The sequence below is a fragment of the Cherax quadricarinatus genome, chromosome 38 (assembly GCF_038502225.1).
Source record: "Cherax quadricarinatus isolate ZL_2023a chromosome 38, ASM3850222v1, whole genome shotgun sequence".
NCBI lineage: Eukaryota > Metazoa > Arthropoda > Malacostraca > Decapoda > Parastacidae > Cherax > Cherax quadricarinatus.
Window position 1 is genome coordinate 33,107,514 of NC_091329.1, and position 24,685 is coordinate 33,132,198.

General features: G+C 39.7%; 1 protein-coding gene across 1 annotated transcript in view; it reads left to right on the top strand.

The window, feature by feature from the left end:
• Positions 1 to 24,685, top strand: part of LOC128693081 (zinc finger protein 271-like) — a 74,505-nt gene that overhangs the window by 48,072 nt on the left and 1,748 nt on the right. Inside the window, exon 2 of the mRNA XM_053782578.2 lies at positions 18,316 to 24,685. This exon is cut by the window's right edge and continues 1,748 nt beyond it. Coding sequence (XP_053638553.1) covers positions 21,828 to 23,138 — 1,311 coding nt within the window. The 5' untranslated portion in view covers positions 18,316 to 21,827 and the 3' untranslated portion in view covers positions 23,139 to 24,685. The remainder of the gene's footprint in view (positions 1 to 18,315) is intronic.

Consider the following 24,685-nt stretch of genomic DNA (forward strand, 5'->3'; position numbering starts at 1 on the left):
AAAACAAAAGCATTCACATTGCTAAACTCACAAACTAGTATTTGTCACTTAGTATTTAGTCACTTAGTATTTAATCAACTTACTCCACAATTTATTATAATTTAGGGTTAAGAATTAATCTAAGTTTGCCCGAAACGCCTAGCCATGCCAGGTGTTCTAGTGACCCCCTCTGTAATTATTATTTTACTACATGTAAACCACAGAATAACCAAAATCTGTAAACCCTGCATTGTAGTCTTTATAGAGAACAAACTTTGATTTGATTTGATTTGATTTGATTATTGTGGCAAGGAAAGGATACATCTCAGCCACAGTTGTCTCCTTCCACTGGTGTAGGCATGATTTTGGTGACAGTATTGTGTTTGCCATGGTGTAATCAAAGTATCTGTTGCTTTCTCTGACAATAATTTCCATCAGGAGTTTGTCAAAGAATAACTCGAAACATTCCAGTTCACTGGCATTATTCCCAAGTGGACAAGATGGCCTTATTCCACTTTGCCTTTCATCGAAGGTGCGGTCTGCTGGTGGGTACTGGACAATGACAGGTGGTTGTGGTTCTGGAGTTTGTGATTGTGGAGGCTGGTGTGGTGGGTTGGTGGGGGATGGTGGCCCCTACGCCGCTGAGGCAGCGGCGTAGGTGGCAGTGTGGGTGGTAGCATGGCCCACTGCTGGTGCCTCACGGCCGGCACCACCACTACCACCACCATGCACGTTTTCCATCCCAATTGCAACACTATCATCTTCATTTTCACTATCTGTTCCTGTTGTACAGCCACGGGATATACTCCGAGATGTACTCCTTCCCCTTGGAATAGCATATGGCACACTACCATAGTGCATATACCGTCATATATACTGATGCTTCACTGGAGAATATTCCACTTCACTATCGCTACTGGAACTGTTTTCAAGAGCTTGGAGTTCATATTCACTATCACTATCATCACCAATGCTGACATCTGAGTCTGGGATATGGGAAAATAGGAGTTTCGTCTTTGGTTCTGGTACAACTGAACGTGAACAAGACGGCCCAGCATCAGAGGCGGAAGACTGAGGGCCGTCTTGGTTTTCCTCACTATTACCGGTATTATGGTTGTTAATTTTGGTCACAACCTCATCAAAACCTTGAAAATCATCTTCACTGGCACTTGCATCTGTATTAGAACTCTCACTGGGGAACAAAAGTGTCCCAATTCGCCGAGGAGTGAGGAGTTTCTTACTGTGAGGCATGGTGAGCAAGGTGTACTAAAATGGCATTCCCACAATGCGCCACTGGGTCCCAGAATTTTTTCCTACAGTGCACACTCACCACGCAGACCCATTCTCTCACATGTAGGCCTACCAACTGTTTCCCACTTGATTTGAAGGCGCTAGAATTTATGCATACTAGTACATCAATAACCCTGGTGCGCAAGCCGTACTAGCATGTTGGAAACCCTGAAAGGGTTAAGTTAGAAATAGAACTAGGCATTAAAAAACAGTAAAAAGTAAAATACACATACAGTACATTCATTACTTACCTCAAAATATTTGTAGTCTTAATGTAGGGTGATAAGTGAGTAGTGTTTATTGTAAGAAGTTAGGTGTGGTAGGTATGGTAGCCAGCCTGGCCACCCCACCCCACCTGCACGTAATATACTACGACATTCATCAAATCATTCATCACACACTCATTACTTACCTTAAAATACAGTGGAACCTCTACTTGCAAGCGTGTCCACATGCGAGTTTTTCCAAATACGAGCAGTCTATGGCAAAATTTCCATAAGCGAGCAGACCTCAAGGCAGGTTCCTCGACACTGGCGAGGGGCTCTTGCTCTTGATCTCGGGAATTGTATCTCATTTGTTTGTTGGACTATCTTATTGAAACTTGGGCAATGTATGATGGAAAGATGCTTCTTAACATAAACCAAAAATGAAAGAAATCTAAGCATAAATAATGGAGTTCACTTCTCAGCAATTAGCCACCCCTTTGTGGTAATTTTGAATGGTTTTTATGGTTGTATTCTCGTTTTGGTCTCATTTGATAGAATGGAAGATATGTTACAGAAATAGATATGATTTTGATTGCTTTCACAATGGTCCATTCCTTGGCTGTTTCAGAGTAAACAAATGACACCACTGTCGATTCCAATATGCAATCGTGAATGGGTTGACATTATACAATTATTGCAATAAGGAATAACAATAAAAATTATATTTTTTGTGTGAAAAAAATTACAAATTATTTATATAATAATAATAATAATAATAATAATAATATGTATAATAATAATACGTATAATAATAATAGTATAATAATATAATACATTAATAATAATAGTAATAATATAATATGTATAATAATAATACATTAGTTTCTTTTTTCTTGAAATACCAGACGTATACTGTGAATTTCATATAACCTGTAGTTACCAGCGGTCGCAATATACACAGTGAGAAGCAATTATTACTACAGAAAAAGCGTCCTTCCTCCAAAATTTCCACCAGTCAACTATAGTGATAATATAGCACTTATTGTGGTGGAGACGAAAAAACCTAGAAAAGCTAGATACAGCGATTGATAAACAAGGGTTGAGGCTCGACCATTCATCATTGTAGGAGCTGCCAGCAATCACCGGGTCTTCAACACGCAAGTTATACTTTTGTATCAATCAAATCACATATTACTAGGGTAGATAATTTCCAGTAGATCCTTCATGTGTTAGCCCAAATCACCGACCAGTATGTTTTAAATAAGTGACCCACTGATCAGATCAGACTGGTCCGAACCCTTGACTGGTCCGAACCCTTGACTGGTTTCAAACGGATTCGTTGGACAATAAAGCAGACTGTAAACAGATGGGGTTGTAGGCGCCCTTATCAAACACAAACAATAAATATAAATCAGGAACGTACACGGTAAGCTGTCCAGTATACAAGTACAGTTAGAAATAGAAATACAAATAGCTAGAGCTTCATTTAAGGAGGTTATTAATAGAGTATTCAAGAGGTTGCTAGTAGAATTACAGTAAATCAACCATTCAAATCATTATGAAGCTCTGTATAGTCTGCAGTCAATCAAACAAACGGGCTTCCACATGGATAAATTGTCATTTTTGTGGAAATTGGTGTCACGCCCCTTGTGCAGATATCCAAGAACTAGCTACAAGCAGTATTAAAACAGGGAAGTGTTTTTGGGTATGCCCAAATGAGGAAAATCTGTGGACTAAAATCACAAGGGTATTAAAAGAGGATAACATCAAAGCTGCTTTCATAGACAACCTGGAAGCTTTCTACAACAGATGGGAACATAAAAAGTCTGGGCTGAATGGAACTGCCCTTGATACTGGGCATGTAGTCAGAAACTGTAAGGCTGGAGGTGATGCCCTGGTAGTCAGTAAATGTGGGGCTGATAGTGCTGTCCTGGGAGACAGTAATGGTGAAGCTGGAGGTGCTGTCATAGGAGACAGAAATGGTGAAGCTGGAGGTGCTGTCCTGGGAGACAGTAATGGTGAAGCTGGAGATTTTGTCCAGGTAGTCGGGAACTATACGCAGGAAGGAATACAAATCAGTGACCTCATAGGGGACAGGAGCCGTAGTGGGGAAACAAGTGTAGTCAAAGATAAGATAAAACCAATATTGCAAACTAGAAATACCACAGGAAATAGCAAACAAGAGGACTCCACTAGCAATAGTGAGGATATATTACCAAAAACAACTGGTGGGAGCTCCGTTGTTGGTGCTAGGGAGGATAGGAATAAGACATGTAAACATGCACCAACAGGGAATACAGTCACAGAAACCCAAGGCAAACGGAAACCATGCCTGTGCACATACTATGCACTTGGTATCTGCAGACATGGGAAATCTGGAAAAGCAGACGGGACGTGCAACTATGACCACTCTAGAAAATGCCGTGCCCATATGACAACAGGAAAATGGAAACTCCCTTCCTGTAAGCTTTTTCACCCTGAAATGTGTACCTCTTCAGTACAGGAAAGACTGTGCTATAACTTAAATTGCCAGGCACACCATCTAAAGGGGACAAAAAGATACAAAACATCCAGACCATGTGAAAACTTGGGTAGCCACAGCCACTCAAGAGGGAGAGGTTTTTTAGTGCCAGGAAGAAAAAAAAAAACTGGCAGGAAATGGCAGAAATCGATCACCAAATCCAGTCATTCCTGGAGTGGAACCACAGTTGATGACCTCCACTCCAAACCAACAGATACAGATACTAATGCCGGAAAAAAAATCCCCCCCCCTCAGTACCAACAATACCACCAGTCTTATGACATTCTTCTTTGCAAATATACAGGGTCTAAAGCCAGCAACAAACAACAAAATAACTTTCATCCGTGGACTGCTTGCAGAGGCAAAGGCAATGTTCGTGGCTTTCACTGAGACCCACATAAAGGATCACTTGGACAACGAAATATGGATCCCAGGTTACAACCTATACAGATGTGACAGAGTGAACAGGCAAAAGGGGGGGGGGTTGGCCTGTACATTGCAGAGTCACTTGTTTGCACAGAACTGCTTAATGCCTCAAATGATGTAGTGGAAGTTTTAGCAGTAAAGGTCGAGAACCAAAACCTAGTCATTGTGGTAGTCTACAAGCCTCCGGATGCAACATCCCAGCAATTCCAGGAACAGCTGTTAAAAATTGACCACTGTCTGGAAAATCTTCCAGCTCCTGCACCCAACATCTTGCTCCTGGGGGATTTCAACTTAAGGCACCTAAAATGGAGGAATATAGCAAATAATATTGTTGCAGTATTAACACCAGGAGGCAGCTCTGATGAAAACTCACACTCACACGAGCTTTGAAATCTCTGCACAAAATTCAGTTTAAACCAGCAAATAATAGAGCCTACTAGACTGGAGAATACACTAGATGTCATCTTCACTAACACTGATAATCTGATAAGAAATGTCACCATATCAAAAACAATATACTCAGATCACAACATAATTGAGGTTCAGACATGTATGCGTGGAGCCCCAGACCGACATAATGAGATTAGTCACGAGGGAGCATTCACCAAATTCAACTTAAATAACAAAAACATAAAGTGGTACCAAGTAAACAAAGTCCTAACCTATATAAGCTGGGAAGATAAACTAAGCAACACAGACCCCAACTTATGCCTAGAACAGATTAACTTGGTGGCACTCGATGTATGCACAAGGCTTATTCCTCTAAGAAAAAGGAGGAGTAGATGTAAAATAGAAAGCGACATGCGCTCCCTTTACAGATAATGGAAAAGAATAACAGAGCGGCTAAAAGAGGTCAATATATCTGAAATGTGTAGGGAGACACTGGTCAGAGAAATAGCAAGCATCGAACTTAAGCTAAAGGAATCTTATAGGAGTCAGGAATCGCGGGAAGAACTAAAAGCCATAAATGAAATCGAAAGAAACCCAAAGTATTTCTTCTCCTATGCCAAATCAAAGTCGAGAACAACATCCAGTATTGGGCCCCTACTTAAACAAGATGGGTCCTACACAGATGACAGCAAGGAAATGAGTGAGCTACTCAAGTCCCAATATGACTCAGTTTTTAGCAAACCGCTAACCAGACTGAGAGTCGAAGATCAAAATGAATTTTTTATGAGAGAGCCACAGAATTTGGTTAACACAAGCCTATCCGATGTCATCCTGATGCCAAATGACTTCGAACAGGCGATAAATGATATGCCCATGCACTCTGCCCCAGGGCCAGACTCATGGACTCCGTGTTCATCAAGAACTGCAAGAAGCCCCTATCACGAGCCTTTACCATCCTATGGAGAGGGAGCATGGATACGGGGGTCATCCCACAGTTACTAAAAACAACAGACATAGCCCCACTCCACAAAGGGGGCAGTAAAGCAACAGCAAAGAACTACAGACCGATAGCACTAACATCCCATATCATAAAAATCTTTGAAAGGGTCCTATGAAGCAATATCACCACCCATCTAGAAACCCATCAGTTACACAACCCAGGGCAACACGGGTTTAGAACAGGTCGCTCCTGTCTGTCTCAACTATTGGATCATTACGACAAGGTCCTAGATGCACTAGAAGACAAAAAGAATGCAGATGTAATATATACAGACTTTGCAAAAGCCTTCGACAAGTGTGACCATGGCGTAATAGCGCACAAAATGCGTGCTAAAGGAATAACAGGAAAAGTCGGTCTATAGATCTATAATTTCCTCACTAACAGAACACAAAGAGTAGTAGTCAACAGAGTAAAGTCCGAGGCAGCTACGGTGAAAAGCTCTGTTCCACAAGGCACAGTACTCACTCCCATCTTGTTCCTCATCCTCATATCTGACATAGACAAGGATGTCAGCCACAGCACCGTGTCTTCCTTTGCAGATGACACTTGAATCTGCATGACAGTGTCTTCCATTGCAGACACTGCAAGGCTCCAGGCGGACATCAACCAAATCTTTCAGTGGGCTGCGGAAAACAATATGAAGTTCAACAATGAGAAATTTCAATTACTCAGATATGGTAAACACGAGGAAATTAAATCTTCATCAGAGTACAAAACAAATTCTGGCCACAAAATAGAGCGAAACACCAACGTCAAAGACCTGGGAGTGATCATGTCGGAGGATCTCACCTTCAAGGACCATAACATTGTATCAATTGCATCTGCTAGAAAAATGACAGGATGGATAATGAGAACCTTCAAAACTAGGGAGGCCAAGCCAATGATGACACTCTTCAGGTCACTTGTTCTATCTAGGCTGGAATATTGCTGCACACTAACAGCACCTTTCAAGGCAGGTGAAATTGCTGACCTAGAAAATGTACAGAGAACCTTCACAGCGTGCATAACGGAGATAAAACACCTCAATTACTGGGAACGCTTGAGGTTCCTAAACCTGTATTCCCTGGAACGCAGGTGGGAGAGATACATGATTATATACACCTGGAAAATCCTAGAGTTACTAGTACTGAGCTTGCACACGAAAATCACTCACTACGAAAGCAAAAGACTTGGCAGACGATGCAACATCCCCCCAATGAAAAGCAGGGGTGTCTCTAGAACGTTTAGAGACCATACAATAAGTGTCAGGGGCCCGAGACTGTTCAACTACCTCCCAGCATACATATGGGGCATTACCAACAGACCCCTGGCAGTCTTCAAGCTGGCACTGGACAAGCACCTAAAGTTGGTTGCTGACCAGCCGGGCTGTGGCTCGTATGTTGGTTTGCGTGCAGCCAGCAGTAACAGCCTGGTTGATCAGGCTCTGGTCCACCATGAGGCCTGGTCACAGACCGGGCCGCGGGGGCGTTGACCCCCGGAACTCTCTCCAGGTAAACTGCAGGTATATAATAATGTACAATAACAATACTCACCGAGTCTCATTAAATGTCGTATATTACGGTAATATACACATTTTCATTAATCCATCCATGATATTTTTTTCAAAATTATATAATAAACACGATGCATAACATATAAATAAGATAAATACACCCCACAGTAGAATAAATAAACATAAATGTGAGATGTGGTAGCAGACGACTTGCGCAAGTGACGCCATATTAGAAATGATAATAATAATAACAATACTCACCGAGTCTCATTAAATGTCGTATATTACGTTAATATACACATTTTCATTAATCCATCCATGATATTTTTTTTCAAAATTATATAATAAACACGATACATAACATAAAAAGATGATAAATACACCCCACAATAGAATAAATAAACATAAATATAAGATGTGGGATCCACATAACTTGTACAAGTGACGGCAAGAATAACATTTTCTCCAATCTAACATAAGAGAAAATGTGTTACTGGGGGTAACTGTAGAAAATTATTCCTTTCGTACATTTAATAATTATAATAATAGATGGCTTCAAAAGGCCATCACTAGATGGCAGTGTTTACCACAACACAGAGGGAGCGGTTGTGGCTGCCTCCACCTGTTACATAATGACATATTTTATTCATTCTAGAGTATATATCATGTTTCTATTTTATTTATGTTGTTTGTTATGTCACATTAGATGAACTGTGATAGATAAATGAGCCGTATTGATGATATTATCGAAATTATTTATGAAGTATTTTCCCGGTCTCCAGACAAACTCTCATCCACTGCCGACACCTCCCATACCACTACATGAATGACATATTTTATTCATTTTAGAGTATATATCAGGTTTCTTTGTTATTTATATTGTTTATTATGTCATATTAGATTAAGTGAGATAGATAAATAAACCATAGAGTTGATGTTAGTGAAATTATTGAAGTACAGAATTCCACTGGAATGGATTAATTGCATTTCAATTAATTGAAATGAGGAAAATTTACTCTACAAATGAGCAAATCCAGTTGCGAGCAAGATCATGGAACAGATTAAACTCGCAAGTAGAAGTTCCGCTGTATTTGTATTCTTAATGTTCTTAATATAAGGGTGCAAGGTGAATAGCATTTATTTGTAGAAAGTCAGGTGTGGTAGGTATTGTAGCCCATCTGGCCACCCCAACCACACATAATATACTAGGCATTTAAAGCTCTTTATAGCAATAAAATGCATATACAGTACGCTTATTACTTACCTTAAAATACGTATTTGTAGTCTTAAGAACAAAGAAACGAGAGAGAGAATGAGTAAATGAGGACAGAGCGGCAATGTAAACAAGCATGAATGCAGCTGGTGGGTTGATGCACGTTAATTTCCATATTTATCAAGCTTATATCATAATACAAACACTTCACATTGTGTACAAGTTGTCTCCACATTTGTATAGTGGAGTAAACTAAGACCAACACTCCCATTCTTATGCAACACACCATTTTTAGATGGAATAACGCTCTGAGTGAAGGCATACAAAAGGAATATTTTTTTCTACAGTTATCCACAGTAATACTATTGTGTACACATTTTCTTTGTTGTTGGACTAGAAAAAACGTTATTCTTTCTGACACTCCAACTGCAAAAACATCTCATATTTATATTAATTTATTCTACTGTGGGTGTATTTATCATGGTTATATATTACTTAGCATGTTTATTATGTAATTTTTAAAAAAAATCATAGATGGATTAAGCAAAATGTCTGTGTTAACATTTTATATGACATTTAGTGCACCTCAGAGTGGTTATTATTGTGTGTTATTATTATTTATATTAACCCTTTCAGGGTCCGTCCCGTAGATCTACGGCTTTACGTTCAGGGTCCAAACCGTAGATCTACGCCAAAATTCTAGCGCCGTCAAATTTAGCTCGAGAAGGCTGGTAGGCCTACAACTAAGAGAATGGGTCTGGGTGGTCAGTGTGCACACCATAGAAAAAATCTGGATGCCCACATGGCATTGTGGGAACGCCGGCAAAGTAGCTTTGTTCATAGTGCCTGGCGGCAAGGAAGCTCTCACTCCCCACTCACTCTCCGGGTGAATTCTGTCTCTCCTCTTCACAACTTACAGTTCAAAGACTGATGGAAGTGGAGCTGAAGACGAATTCTATGGTTTTGAACCATATGGTACCATTGTGCCATATGGTACAATGGTACCATATGGTACAATGGTGCCATGTCATACAGTGGTATCATATGGTACAATGGTATATGGTACAATGGTACCATATGGTACAATGTACCATATAGTACATTGTACCATATGGTACAGGGTACAGGGACCCTAATGGAAATAAATCTGTCTGACTTTTTTGGGTTATCCTAGGTTCTCCAAACATATGCTGCTAAGTATGATATTCTATGTGACTTTATTTGTGTATAACTAAATAAACTTGCTTATGATGCCACATGCACTTGAGTAAGTTTATTCAGGTGTACAGAAATACAATTGCATAGATTATCATACATAGCGGCATACGTATAAAATCCTAGGATAACACAAAAAAGTCAGGGTGACTTATTTCTATAGTTATCCCTGTATCTGTACCATATGGTGTCCTGTACTGTATGGTACCCTGTACCATATGGTACCCTGCACCATATATTATCCTGTACTGCATGGTACCCTTTACCACATAGTACAATGTACCATATGGTACCCTGTAACATATGATACCGTGTACCATATGGTCAATAGGTGTTGGTGGCATGAGACACCAGCCAAGACTGAGTGAGTGGCGACGCAAGACTCCGCAGTTTCCGAGACAAAGTGCTTTGTCATCCACCTCAAGGAACACGTAAAGTTCCTGTACACTTGTAAATATATAATAGAACATTACTAATATACAACATTTTTGCATATTTTTATTGTAAACAACTATTGTAAACAAAATAATAATGAAAATATTAGTGTGTGTTGAATACAACAGTACCATATGGTACAATGAACCATATGGTATCATTGTATTGTATGGTACAATGTACCATATGGTACCATTGCATCATATGGTACCATATGGTACCATTACACCATATGGTACCATTGTACCAAATGGTGCCATTCTACCATATGGCACCATTGTATCATATGGTACCATTGTATCATGTGCCATTGTGCCATATTGTACCATATAGTGCCATTGTATCATATGGTGCCACTGTATCATATGATGCCATTGTACCATATGGTACCATTGCATGCTATGGTACCATTGCACCCTATGGCACCATTGTACCATATGGTACTATATGGTACCATTGTATCATGTGCCATTGTACCATATTGTACCATATGGTACCATTGTATCATATGGTGCCATTGTACCATATGGTACCATTGCACCCTATGGCACCATTGTACCATATGGTGCTATATGGTACCATTGTATTCAACACAATAACCGCACTAATATTTTCATCATTTTGTTTACAGTAAACTTGTAAACAAGTTTTGTAAGCAATATAATGATAAACAAATTAGTGCAGTTATTGTGTGGAATACAATGAGTGTACGGTTATACAATATACATTATACTGGTCTCACAGGCCACAAATGTTATTAGAAAAAGAAAAAAAATAGAAAAGGAAAGAAAAAAGTATAAAAAAATAAAATAAAAAATTGGGATTTTGCGGAAGTCACCGATGTTGCCGCCACCCGGTCATTTTGGGTCAACTTCCTGCTGCTGTATCTCGGTAAGTACTGATCAGAAAAAACTTTTTTTTGTCTTATTACCTTCACAAAAATATTATCTTTAATTCTGTAAGAAAAAATAATTTTTTTTTTTCAAAATTTCTTGGACACTGGAGCACCACTTCAGATTTTGGCCTTGGACCCTGAAGGGGTTAACCCTTTGACTGTCACGGCCGTATATATACGTTTTACGAGGTGCCGTGTTTGACGTATATATACTCATAAATTCTAGCGGCTTCAAATCAAGCAGGAGGAAGCTGGTAGGCCCACATGTGAGAGAATGGGTCTGTGTGGTCAGTGTGCACCATATAAAAAAAGTCCTGGAGCACGCAGTGCATAATGAGAAAAAAAAAACTCCGACCGTTTTTTTTAATTAAAATGCCGACTTTGTGGTCTATTTTCGTATAGTATTTATGGTTGTATTCTCGTTTTCTTGGTCTCATTTGATAGAATGGAAAACATATTACAGAAATAGAGGTGTTTTTGATTGATTTTACTATAAAAAGAATCTAGAAATGGAGCTCAAAGTAGGGGAAATGTTTGATTTTTGCCAATGTTCAAAAGTAAACAAATGATGCCATTGTCCAATAAATGTCCAACTAGCCATTCTAATATGCAGTCATGAATGGGTTGATGTTATTTATACAATTATTACAGTATTGCAGTAGTCTGCATAATAGTAAGTCTTCTATTTTTTGTTTGAATAAAAATTCAAAATAGAAAGCAAGAGTAATATCAGAGGGGCCTGGAGACATGACTGATGAACAAAGAAAATGTTATTTTAGAGCCAGGAATGTCTGCATTGTTCATTCTGGACCATTTTTTGATATTCATATTTTTTAATTTTCATGAAATTGGCCAAATTGCAAATTTCTGACCATGTTATTGGGTAGTTGAAATCGGTAAATGGGCAGTTTCTTGTACTCAATCGATAGAAAAAATGACGTTCTAAAGAAATAGCTATGAGTTTGGGCGACTGGAACAATGGAATTAGCCGAAAATAGGGCTCAAAGTGGGCGAAATTGCCGATTTGTAAACAGCGCCGAGGTCGCTAACTTCGCGAGAGCATAATTCCGTCAGTTTTCCATCAAATTTCGTTTTTTTTTTGGTGTCATTACAATCGGGAAAAGATTCTCTATCATTTCATAAGAAAAAATAATTTTTTTTTTTTTTTAAATTTTGCGACACCAGGAGACACCTCAGGATTTGACTATCGGTGTCGTATAAATACGTCTTATGAGCCAGTGTTTTTGACGTATTAATGCGCCAAAATTCTAGCAGCTTCAAATCTGGTAGGCCCACATGTGAGAGAATGAGTCTGTGTGGTCAGTGTGTGCAGTATAAAAAAAAACCCTGCAGCACGCAGTGCATAATGAGGAAAAAAAAAACTTCGACCATGTTTATGGATTAAAATGCTGACTTTTAGGTGTGTTTTTTGTATAGTATTTATGGTTGTATTCTCATTTTCTTGGTCTCACTATAGAATGGAAGATGTATAACAGAAATAGAGATGATTTTGATTGGTTTCACTATGAAAAGGATTTTGAAATTAAGCTCAAATAGCGAGCCGGCGTATGTTCAGCGGCCCTATACACATCCAACAACATTGGAGAGTTAGTTTTGTGTCATTCACGAGGGACTTTATTTATACAGATCAACTTTCAATATTCCCAGTAATTTAAGTGCAGTGAAGGTTCTCTGTACATTCTCAGCATATGTAATTTCACCTGCCTTGAAAGGGGTTGTTAATATACAGTAATATTCCACCAAGAGAGAGAGAACAAGTGACTTAAAAAAGGGCCATGACTGGCTTGGTATCCCTTGTTTTGAAGGCTCTTGTTCTCCACCCTATCATTTTTCTCATGGTTGTAATAATGACACTGTTGTGATCTTTTTTTGTGAGATCATATGACATTATGATTCTTAGTCATACACATCAGTTCTAGCTTTTATTTCTACAATTTTATACCAGAGCAACTGAAATTTGTCTTCAATAAATATTATACCATTTTATATAGTTCACTAGAAGACTTGGAGATTTGCTTTGTCCTCAATGGATTTCATTCATATTATTTGTCCTCACAGAGCTGAGGACACTGCCCTGTGGAATGCCAGAGTTGACAGGTCTTGTTGATGAGGTGCTTTTGTCAGACATATTGAAGTCTGTTGGTATGATAGGACTTTATATATAAAAGTGAAAGACTTCTGATAACATAATGCTCAAGTCTGAGGTGCAGGATGCTAAGGTCTACTCTATTGAAAGTTTTCTTAAGTTCAGTAATGAGGCCTAGTGAATATTCATTGTTTTCAAGTGCTGCATACAGGAAATGTAGGATTTGTATGTTTACAACATTTCTGCTTTCATTTGGTCTGAAGCTCAACTGGCAGAGGTTAAGTATATTGAGTGGTGCTAAAAGAGAGCACAGCCTCTCCTCACTTAATGATGGAGTTCTGTTCCTAAGACCATATTAATAAACAAATTTGTCACTAAGTGAGAAGCATACTATAATGGTAGTGAGTTTGTGTCAGCTATCTCTGATACTGTTTTAATGTCACCTTTGCACCAATTATAAAATTTCTGGTATATTTCTAAATATTTATACAGCAGTGTACAGTGGTCCCTCGATAATCGTAAGGCTCGATAGTCGTAATTTTCGAAAATTTTAACGTTATTTTCATCAAAACATTGGCTCACGAATCATTGTTTGACTTGCAAATAATCATTCGGCTGGGACACATACACACAGTCCCAAGCCACCTTACACTCCATTCCCAGCCAGTGTGCCATTGTTTATCAGTGAGCGAGGATGATCCCATGAGTTCATGCCATATATTTCATAATACTATTCCATTCGTTTTAGTGATTGCAACTGCTAAATAAGTCACCATGGCTCCAAAGAAAGCTTCTAGTGCCAGCCCTTTGGTAAAGAATGTAAGAAACACATATAATTTAAGAAAAAGTTTGTAGAAAAATACGAAGGTGGTGGTGGTAGAGTGGAAGCAGTTGTGATAGTGGTAGGGGGTGGTAGTGATGGTGGTAGAGGGTAACAGTGATGGTGGTAGAGGGTGGTAGTGATGGTGGTAGAGGGTGCTAGCAGTTGTGTTAGTGGAAGAGGGTGCTAGCAGTTGTGATAGTGGTAGAGGGTGCTAGCAGTTGTGATAGTGGTATAGGGTGCTAGCAGTTGTGATAGTGGTAGAGGGTGCTAGCAATTGTGATAGTGGTAGAGGGTGCTAGCAGTTGTGATAGTGGTAGACTGTGGTAGTGATGGTGGTAGAAGGTGGTAGTGATGGTGGTAGAGGGTGGTAGTGATGGTGGTAGAGGGTGCTAGTTTTGATAGTGGTAGACAGTTTTAGTGATGGTGGTAGAAGGTGGTAGTTATGGTGGTAGCAGTTGTGATAGTGGTAGAAAGTGGTAGTGATGGTGGTAGAGGGTGGTAGTGGTTGTGATGGTGGTAGTGGTTGTGATGGTGGTAGTGGTTGTGATGGTGGTAGAGGATGCCTTCTTCAGTGATTCTGCGATTCTACCACCTCCTCCAATGTTGTTGGAGTTACATAGGGCTACAGAAAACGCCGCCGCCTTAGCTGCTGCCTCACCACCATTATGGACGGCTTATTCTCACAGTGGGGTACTTGAAGGAGAGAAAACGACCAATCAAGCTGATTCTCTGGACAGAAACAGTGCAGAACAGGATCCTCCAAGAGAAACCACGGTTGAAGTACTCGGAAGAGTACATGAGGGTGTTCCTAGCCAGAGACAGAACACAAACAGAACGACAGCAGCTGAGGGAGAGGACAAAAAAGCGAAAGGAGCTAGGAAAGGAGACAAGGACGGAACCAGCAGAGGTCAATCAGAGCAGGACAGAGCAGCAAGGGCAAGCACACACACAACCATCCTCAGAACCCCACGACCTATCACACCATCCCAACACAAACTACAATTCATACTCACAGCTTCCACCCAACACTCAGCTATAGAATTCCACAGTATGCTACCAGGTCTCCCACCCTCACAGGCCCCCCCTAAACCAGAGTGTTGGAGAGGAAACTGAAGGTATGGTACACAAACGTTGATGGAATAACAAATAAGTGGGAGGAGTGGCACGAAAGAATCAGAGGCATCTCCGGACATCATAGGTTTCACAGAAACCAATGGAATACCAGATGCTGAAGAAAGACAGAGGGAACAGAGGGGACAGAGGAGTGGCACTGCTGATCAAAAACCGATGGAACCTTGATGAGCTGGAGAGAGGAGACAGCGGAGAAGCAAGCAATTACATAGCGGGAACGCTTCACTCTGGAGGTCCCAAAGTGGTAATTGCAGTGATGTATAACCCACCACAGATCAGAAGGAGGCCAAGGCAAGAGTATGATGACAGCAGTAGATTGATGGTTGACACAGTGGCTTCAGTGGCCAGAAGAGCTCATGCATGCAGGGCAAAGCTCCTGATCATAGGTGACTTTAACCACAAGGAAATCGATTGGGAGAACTTGGAGCCACATGGGGGCCAAGATACATGGAGGGCTAAGATGATGGAGGTGGTACTGGAAAACTTCATGTACCAACATGTAAGGGACACTACAAGAGAGAGAGGAGAGGATGAACCAGCAAGACTGGACCTAGTATTCACCTTGAGTAGTGCAGATATTGAGGACATCACATATGAAAGACCCCTTGGGGCCAGCGATCATGTGGTTTTAAGCTTCGAATACACAGTAGAGCTACAACTGGAGGGGGAAGCAGGAAGGTCAGGGCGAATGAAGCCAAACTACAAGAAAGGGGACTACACGGGAATGAGGAACTTCCTGAATGGGGTTCAGTGGGACAGAGAACTGGCAGGGAAGCTAGTTAATGAGATAATGGAATATGTAACAACAGTGTGCAAGGAGGCTGAGGAGAGGTTTGTACCCAAGGGTAACAGGGATAATGAAAAAGCCAGGATGAGCCCATGGTTCACCCAAAGGTGCAGTGAAGCAAAAACAAAGTGTGCTAGGGAATGGAAGAAATATAGAAGGCAAAGGACCCAGGAGAATAAGGAGAGCATTCATAGAGCCATAAATGAATGTGCACAGATAAGAAGGGAGGCCCAACAACAATATGAAAACAACATAGCAGCAAAAGCCAAATCTGACCCGAAGCTGTTATACAGCCACATCAGGAGAAAAACGACAGTCAAGGACCAGGTAAGCAAGCTAAGGAAGGAAGGAGGAGAGACAACAAGAAATGACCATGAAGTATGTGAGGAACTCAACAAGAGATTCAAAGAAGTGTTCACAGAGGGGACAGAAGGGGCTTCAGAAAGACGAAGAGGTGGGGTACACCGCCAAGTGCTGGACACAGTACATACAACCAAGGAAGAAGTGAAGAGGCTTCTGAGTGAGCTAGATACCTCAAAAGCAATGGAGCTGGATAACATCTCTCTATGGGTCCCGAGAGAGGGGAGAGAGGCGCTATGTCTACCCCTAACAACAATATTCAATACATCTATCGAAACAGGGAGATTGCCTGAGGCATGGAAGACAGCAGATGTAGTCCCAATCTTTTAAAAAGGAGACAGACATGAAGCACTAAACTACAGACCAGTGTCGCTGACATGTATAGTATGCAAAGTTATGGAGAAGATTATCAGGAGAAGAGTGGTGGAACACCTAGAAAGGAATGATCTCATCAACAGCAGCCAACACAGGCACATCTCCTGAGGCGTACATCAACCAACTAACTACCGCTGCATATGGGCGCCTAGCAAACCTAAAAACAGCATTCTGACATCTTAATAAGGAATTGTTCAGGACCCTGTACACTGTGTACGTCAGGCCCATATTGGAGTATGTGGCACCAGTTTGGAACCCACACCTAGCCAAGCACATAAAGAAACTAGAGAAAGTGCAAAGGTTTGCAACAAGACTAGTCCCAGAGCTAAGGGGTATGTCCTATGAGGAGAGGTTAAGGGAAATCGACCTGACGACACTGGAGGACAGGAGAGATAGGGGGGACGTGATAACAGCATATAAAATACTGAGAGGAATTGACAAGGTGGACAAAGACAGGATGTTCCAGAGATGGGACACAGCAACAAGGGGACACAGTTGGAAGCTGAAGACACAGATGGATCACAGGGATGTTAGGAAGTATTTCTTCAGTCACAGAGTACTCAAGAAGTGGAATAGTTTGGGAAGCGATGTAGTGGAGGCAGGATCCATACGTAGCTTTAAGCAGAGGTATGATAAAGCTCATGGTTCAGGGAGAGTGACCTAGTAGTGACCAGTGAAGAGGTGGGGCCAGGAGCTATGACTCAACCCCTGCAACCACGACTAGGTAAGTACAACTAGGTAAGTGCACCCTGGCTCACAGCATTATACCTTGGTTGTCGGTAACATTCCCTGGCTTACAACCACATATGCAGGCTCACAAGAACATACCCAGGCTGTCAGCAAAACATGTGGGCTAACAGCAACATATTCTTTCTCACAGTAACATATTTTGGTTCACAGCAACATAACATGGCTCACACCAACATTCCATGGCTCAAAGGAAAATTCCCTTTGCTTAAACCAACATACCTGTATTCACAACAACATACCCTCTTTCAAAGTAAGATACCCTGGCTTAGAGCAACACATCCTGGCTCACATCAATGTATACTGGCTCACACGAACATTCCTTGGCTCAAAGGAACATACACTGGCTCACAGTAACATACCCTGTCTCACAGCAAAATGCCCTGGCTCACAGCAACATACCCTGTCTCACAGCAAAATACCCTGGCTCACAGCAACAAACCAGGACTAACAGCAACATACTTTGGTTCACAGCAACATACCTTGGTTCACAGCAACTTACCCTCTCTCACAGTAATATAACCTGACTCACAGCAACATACCTCGGCTTACAGCAACATACCCTGGCTCCCAGCAACATAATGTGATTCACATCAACATACTCTTGCTCACAGCAACATACCCCAGCTCATGGCAACATACCCTGGCTCACAGCAACATAGCTTGGCTCTCAGTGTCATACTTTGGCTCACATCAACATACCTTGGTTCACAGCAACATACCCTGGCTCACAGCAACACTCCCAGTCTCACAGAAACTCACCCTGATTACTGATGGAACTGGATAACTGATTGCCACATTACTGATGACTGACCTTTACCACAAGTTTGACTGTAATAATACCATAAATATTTCATTAATAATAATACTACCACAAGTATTACATTTGATAACTATTTGAATTTGTTTTTTTTCGTGTGCAGGTCATCCTGGTAGCAGAGACTGGTACTTGTAGTACCAACACTGAAGGTCATCCTGGTAGCAGAGACTGGTACTTGTAATACCAACACTGCAGGTCATCCTGGTAGCAGAGACTGGTACTTGTAGTACCAACACTGAAGGTCATCCTGGTAGCAGAGACTGGTACTTGTAATACCAACACTGCAGGTCATCCTGGTAGCAGAGTCTGGTACTTGTAATACCAACACTACAGGTCATCCTGGTAGCAGAGACTGGTACTTGTAATACCAACACTGCAGGTCATCCTGGTAACAGAGTCTGGTACTTGTAATACCAACACTACAGGTCATCCTGGTAACAGAGTCTGGTACTTGTAATACCAACACTGCAGGTCATCCTGGTAACAGAGTCTGGTACTTGTAATACCAACACTACAGGTCATCCTGGTAACAGAGTCTGGTACTTGTAATACCAACACTGCAGGTCATCCTGGTAACAGAGTCTGGTACTTGTAATACCAACACTGCAGGTCATCCTGGTAACAGAGTCTGGTACTTGTAATACCAACACTGCAGGTCATCCTGGTAGCAGAGTCTGGTACTTGTAATACCAACACTGCAGGTCATCCTGGTAACAGAGTCTGGTACTTGTAATACCAACACTACAGGTCATCCTGGTAGCAGAGACTGGTACTTGTAATACCAACACTGCAGGTCATCCTGGTAGCAGAGACTGGTACTTGTAATACCAACACTGCAGGTCATCCTGGTAACAGAGTCTGGTACTTGTAATACCAACACTGCAGGTCATCCTGGTAGCAGAGACTGGTACTTGTAATACCAACACTGCAGGTCATCCTGGTAACAGAGTCTGGTACTTGTAATACCAACACTGCAGGTCATCCTGGTAGCAGAGACTGGTACTTGTAATACCAACACTACAGGTCATCCTGGTAGCAGAGACTGGTACTTGTAATACCAACACTACAGGTCATCCTGGTAGCAGAGGTTGGCACATGTAGTATCTACAGTGGAAGTCATCGTGGCAGCAGAGGTTGGTACTTGTAGCACCAATACTGGAGGTGACACAGTATCACTTTTCTGTATCATAAGGTTCAAGTAAGTGTCACTTTTCAGTATCATAGGTATGAAGTAAGTGTCACTTCAGTATTATAAGGTTCAAGTAAGTGTCACTCTTGAGTATCATTATGTTCAAGTAAGTGTCACTTTTCAGTATCATTATGTTCAAGTAAGTGTCACTTTTCAGTATCATAATGTTCAAGTAAGTGTCACTTTTCAGTATCATAATGTTCAAGTAAGTGTCACTTTTCAGTATCATAATGTTCAAGTAAGTGTCACTTTTCAGTATCATAATGTTCAAGTAAGTGTTCAAGTAGTGAGAACACTGTTGCTACAGTGTTATAGATATAACATTTACAGCATCAACATCAATTTCACAAAGCTGCTGTGTAATAATTCTGTGTAATGTTTGTTACAAAACTTCTGTGAGAACTTTACCAAGGAACATTTAAATTTCTGAACAGTATTAGAGAACCCTTCATGTAGGTGCTTTACTGTTGGTCAACTGCTTGTTTGATCCTAGGAATTTGAAATATCCTCCCAATATTGTAAATATCCATCCATGTCCTCAATCACTGTTTAAACCTTACTGGTTTAGTGCTTGTCCATGTTTATTATAATAATAGAATATTAGAGACAGTGTTTTCTGTGTAATGGATCACAAAAATATCATCTGGTTAAGCACTTTATAAGATTATTGACCCTTTACTCTCTACACAGATATATATTATTGAGCACAGTGTTGTTCATGTAGATGTACGTTTTAAGCACAGTGTCACTTGTGTAGATGTACGTTTTAAGCACAGTGTCACTCGTGTAGATGTACGTTTTAAGCACAGTGTCACTCATGTAGATGTACGTTTTAAGCACAGTGTCACTCGTGTAGATGTACGTTTTGAGCACAGTGTCACTCGTGTAGATGTACGTTTTAAGCACAGTGTCACTCGTGTAGATGTACGTTTTAAGCACAGTGTCACTCGTGTAGATGTACGTTTTGAGCACAGTGTTGTACATGTAGATGTTCGTTTTGAGCACAGTGTTGTTCATGTAGATGTACGTTTTAAGCACAGTGTTGTTCATGTAGATGTACGTTTTGAGCACAGTACCCTCAAATATGCTGTGAGTAGTAAATTTTGGTGTGCACATGTGAGTGGGTCTATGCAGTGAGTGGCACAGCATAAAAACAATCTTACCCTATTGAAGTGCACGATGAGAAAAGCCAACTTCTGACCTTGTGTTTGGTTTAAAATAGCAACTTTGAGGTGTTTTTAAGGATACACCTACCATCCGACTTACGACCGAGTTCGGTTCCGAGAAACCGGTCGTAAGTCGAAATGGTCGTAAGTTGAACTTTACTGACGAATATCAACAAAACATTTTTGTAATGACTTTATTTTATTGTTTTATTTTGGTATTTCATGTTTTACTTTACTTTTTATGTTGTTAGTACTGTATTTTATACTGTAAGGCTTAAGATAAACACTGTGTACAACACAAATAGTTGTTTATTTCCCAGAAATTTGGCATAAAAAACACGGTCGTAAGTCGAGTGGTCGTAAGTCGAGCAGGTCGTAAGTCGGATGGTAGGTGTATTTTCTTTTTATGGCTTTATGATTATTTCTTGGTATCAGTTGATAAAGTGGATATCAGTCTAATGAATTGAATAATTTGGTAAATTTCAGGGCCGGGAGTACAGTATCTCATTTGTTTTGTGTACTTTATTGGCTCTGCTTCAATTATTGGTATGCACTAAACCATGATTATCATTCTTGGTTATTTTTTTTTTATCTGTGAAATAGGGTAAAACTTAGATTTTGTGTGATGATGAATTCAAAACAGAGGTGAGGAATAATATTCTAGAGGGCTGAGTACATGAATAATGAATAGAAGATACTAGAGGGCTGAGTACATGAATAATGAATAGAAGATACTAGAGGGCTGAGTACATGATTAATGAACAGAAGATGCTAGAAGGCTGAGTACATGATTAATGAACAGCAGATACTAGAGGGCTGAGTGCATGTTTAATGAACAGAAGATACTAGAGGGCTGAATATATGATTATTGAACAGAAGATAGGTTGCTTTAGTTGCTGCGATGCATACTGTGTTTATTTTTTGTTTATGAAAAGAATTTGTTGAATTTTGTGTAAAATTAATCAAACTGCTAAATTTTGTGCACTTTAGCTAGTGCAGAAAGCTAAGAATTTGTTCAGAATGATTAATGGAATTGGCATAAAATAGGACTCAGTGACTGAAATTCTTAATGTGTGAATTGCACTCAGAGTGCAATTCGTAATTCTTTTTAAGTTTGAGTTATATTTTGTGTTCTTGGTGTCATTACCTTAAGAAAAAGTTTCTCTACCATTTCTGAAAAAAATTTTAAGGACAAACCCTGACACTGTTAGCACTTTAATTTGGTGTCTTGATAGTGAAAGTGTTAAGTTATTGTTCACTATGTCTAAAATACTTGAAAAAGAATGTGATCAAGCAACACACATAACAGTTGATGCAGAAGACAAACTATATCAGTATTCACATTCCTCACAAACATCTCGGTGTGTATCACTGACTGCAGTTAACAGAGGCGATAAAACAGTTCAGTGTTTAACGTGTTTGAAAAAGTTTTCTAAAAATACACATTTAATGAGACATATGAGAATTCATACCAGAGAAAAACAATGTCAGTGTTGTGTGTGTCTAAAAGAGTTTTTAGATAAATCTTATTTAGTACAACACATGAGGATTCATACTGGAAAGAAACCATATCAGTGTTTCGAATGTCTAAAGGAGTTTTCACAAAAGTTTAGTTTGGTACAACACATGAGAATTCATGCTGGAGAGAAACTACATCAATGTTCGGAATGTCTAAAAGAGTTTTCAGCTAAATCTAGTTTAGTAAGACATATGAAATTTCATACTGGAGGGGGACTGTATCACTGTTCAGTGTGTTTAAAAGAATTTGCCAGCAAATCTTATTTAGTACATCACATGAGAAGTCATACTGGTGAAAAGCCCTATCAATGTTCAGAATGTCTAAAATCATTTTCAAAAAACTCTAATTTAATACAACACATAAGAATTCATACTGGAGAGAAGCCATATCAATGCTCAGAATGTCTAAAAGATTTTGCAACTAAATCTAATTTAGTACAACACATGAGAATTCATACTGGAGAGAAACCATATCAGTGTTCAGAATGTCTAAGAGAGTTTTCAGATCACTCTAGTTCAGTAAAACACATGAGAACTCATTTTGGAGAGAAGCCATATCAGTGTTCAGAATGTCTAAAAGAGTTTTCAGATCAATCTAGTTTAGTACATCACATGAGAAGTCATACTGGAGAGAAACTGTATCGGTGTTCAGAGTGTCTAAAAGAATTTTCACAAAAAACTAGTTTAGTACAACACATGAGAATTCATACTGGAGAAAAACCATTTCAGTGTTCAGAATGTCTAAAAAAGTTTACCACTAAATCTTACTTAGTACATCACATGAGGATCCATACTGGAGAGAAACCGTATCAATGTTCAGAGTGTCTGAAAGAGTTTTCACAGAAAACTAGTTTAGTACAACACATGAGAATTCATACTGGAGAGAAACCATATCAGTGTTCAGAGTGTCTAAAAGAGTTTTCCAAAAAATGTCTTTTAGTACGACATGTGAAAGTTCATACCAAGGAGAAACCATTTAGGTGTTCAGAATGTCTAATGGAGTTTTCATGTAAATTTAATTTAGTAAGGCACCTGCGACTTCATTCTAGCTAGAAATCATTTGTGTTCTATTTCTAAAAGTTTTCTCACTAAGATCAAGTTGATTAACCCTTTGAGGGTTTTGGACGTACTAGTACGTCTTACGACCCAGGGTTTTTGATGTACTAGTACGCCTAAATTCTAGCGCCCTCAAATCTAGTGAGAGAAAGCTGGTAGGCCTACATATGTAAAAATGGGTCTATGTGGTAAGTGTGCTGCGCAGTATAAAAAAAATCCTGCAGCACACAGTGCGTAATGAGAAAAAAAAACTTTGATCGTGTTTTTGGATTAAAACAGCGACTTTGCACTGTATTTTCATATGGTATTTATTGGTGTATTCTAGTTTTCTTGGTCTCATTTTATAGAATGGAAGACATATTTGGAAATTGGCATCTTTTGAAATTTGTGTGAAATTGGCAAAATTGCTAAATTCTGACCACTTTATTGGATAGTTGAAATCGGTAAATGGGTGGTTTCTTGTACTCATTTGATAGAAAGAATGGAGTTCTAGCGAAATAGTTACGATTTTTGTCAACTAGTACACTGAAATTGGCCGAAAATAGGGCTCAAAGTGGGCAAAATCGCCGATGCGCAAACATCGTTGAGACTGCTAACTTCGCGAGAGCATAATTCCGTATGTTTTCCATCAAATTTCATACTTTTGGTGTCATTATGATCGGGAAAAGATTCTCTATCTTTTCATAAGAAAAAATAATTTTTTTTTTGAAATTTGGCCGATCCTGAGAACAAGTCTCTGAGAGGACCTGTCGACCCCCAAAGGGTTAAAACTTGCATGAAGCCACATGGGAGGAAAATCTTGCCAATGGACAGTGTGATCAGAAGACAATATAATATATGATAATGATGTGCATAAAATTACTTTGAGAGAAAATTAAGTTAGTCTTTCAGATGTCTAAATGATCATTTACACAAATGTAAATTAGCAGTACAGGAGGGCCCTGCTTTGCAGTGTTTCGTTAATACAGACATTTCAAATTATGACCAAAATTCATACAGCTCCCTTCCCCCTCCACCTGACTCGCTAATATGGTCTCTGCCTGCCACTTTTTGTTTGCATCCTCTGTGAGCTCCGTGTCTCTCGATTATGTCTGGAAACTCCAAAATTTCAAGTGTTTTAAAGTTATTGTGTATTTTATATTTACATATGCACTCTGATAATTATACTTACGTGCACTTGTACCTAAATAAACTTATACAGCATGCTAGTACACATTAAAATCACTAAGAGTGTCTCACTAGTCTTGAAGACACCATATTAATAATAAGAATACTACTAATAATAATCACTCTGTGGTCCATTAAATATTGTTAATATAGACATTTTTCATTAGTCTATGATATTTTCTTCAAAATTATATGAGAAACACGTTACATAACATATAATCATAGTACATACACCCATAATAAGAAATTTGAGGTAAATATGTGACATACAGTGGGCCCTCGGACTACGTCGTCATCGGATTTCGTAATATTCGGAATAAGTAATGTTTTTTTGTCAAAATATTGGCTCGGTGATCATCATTGAACTTGGTAATAGT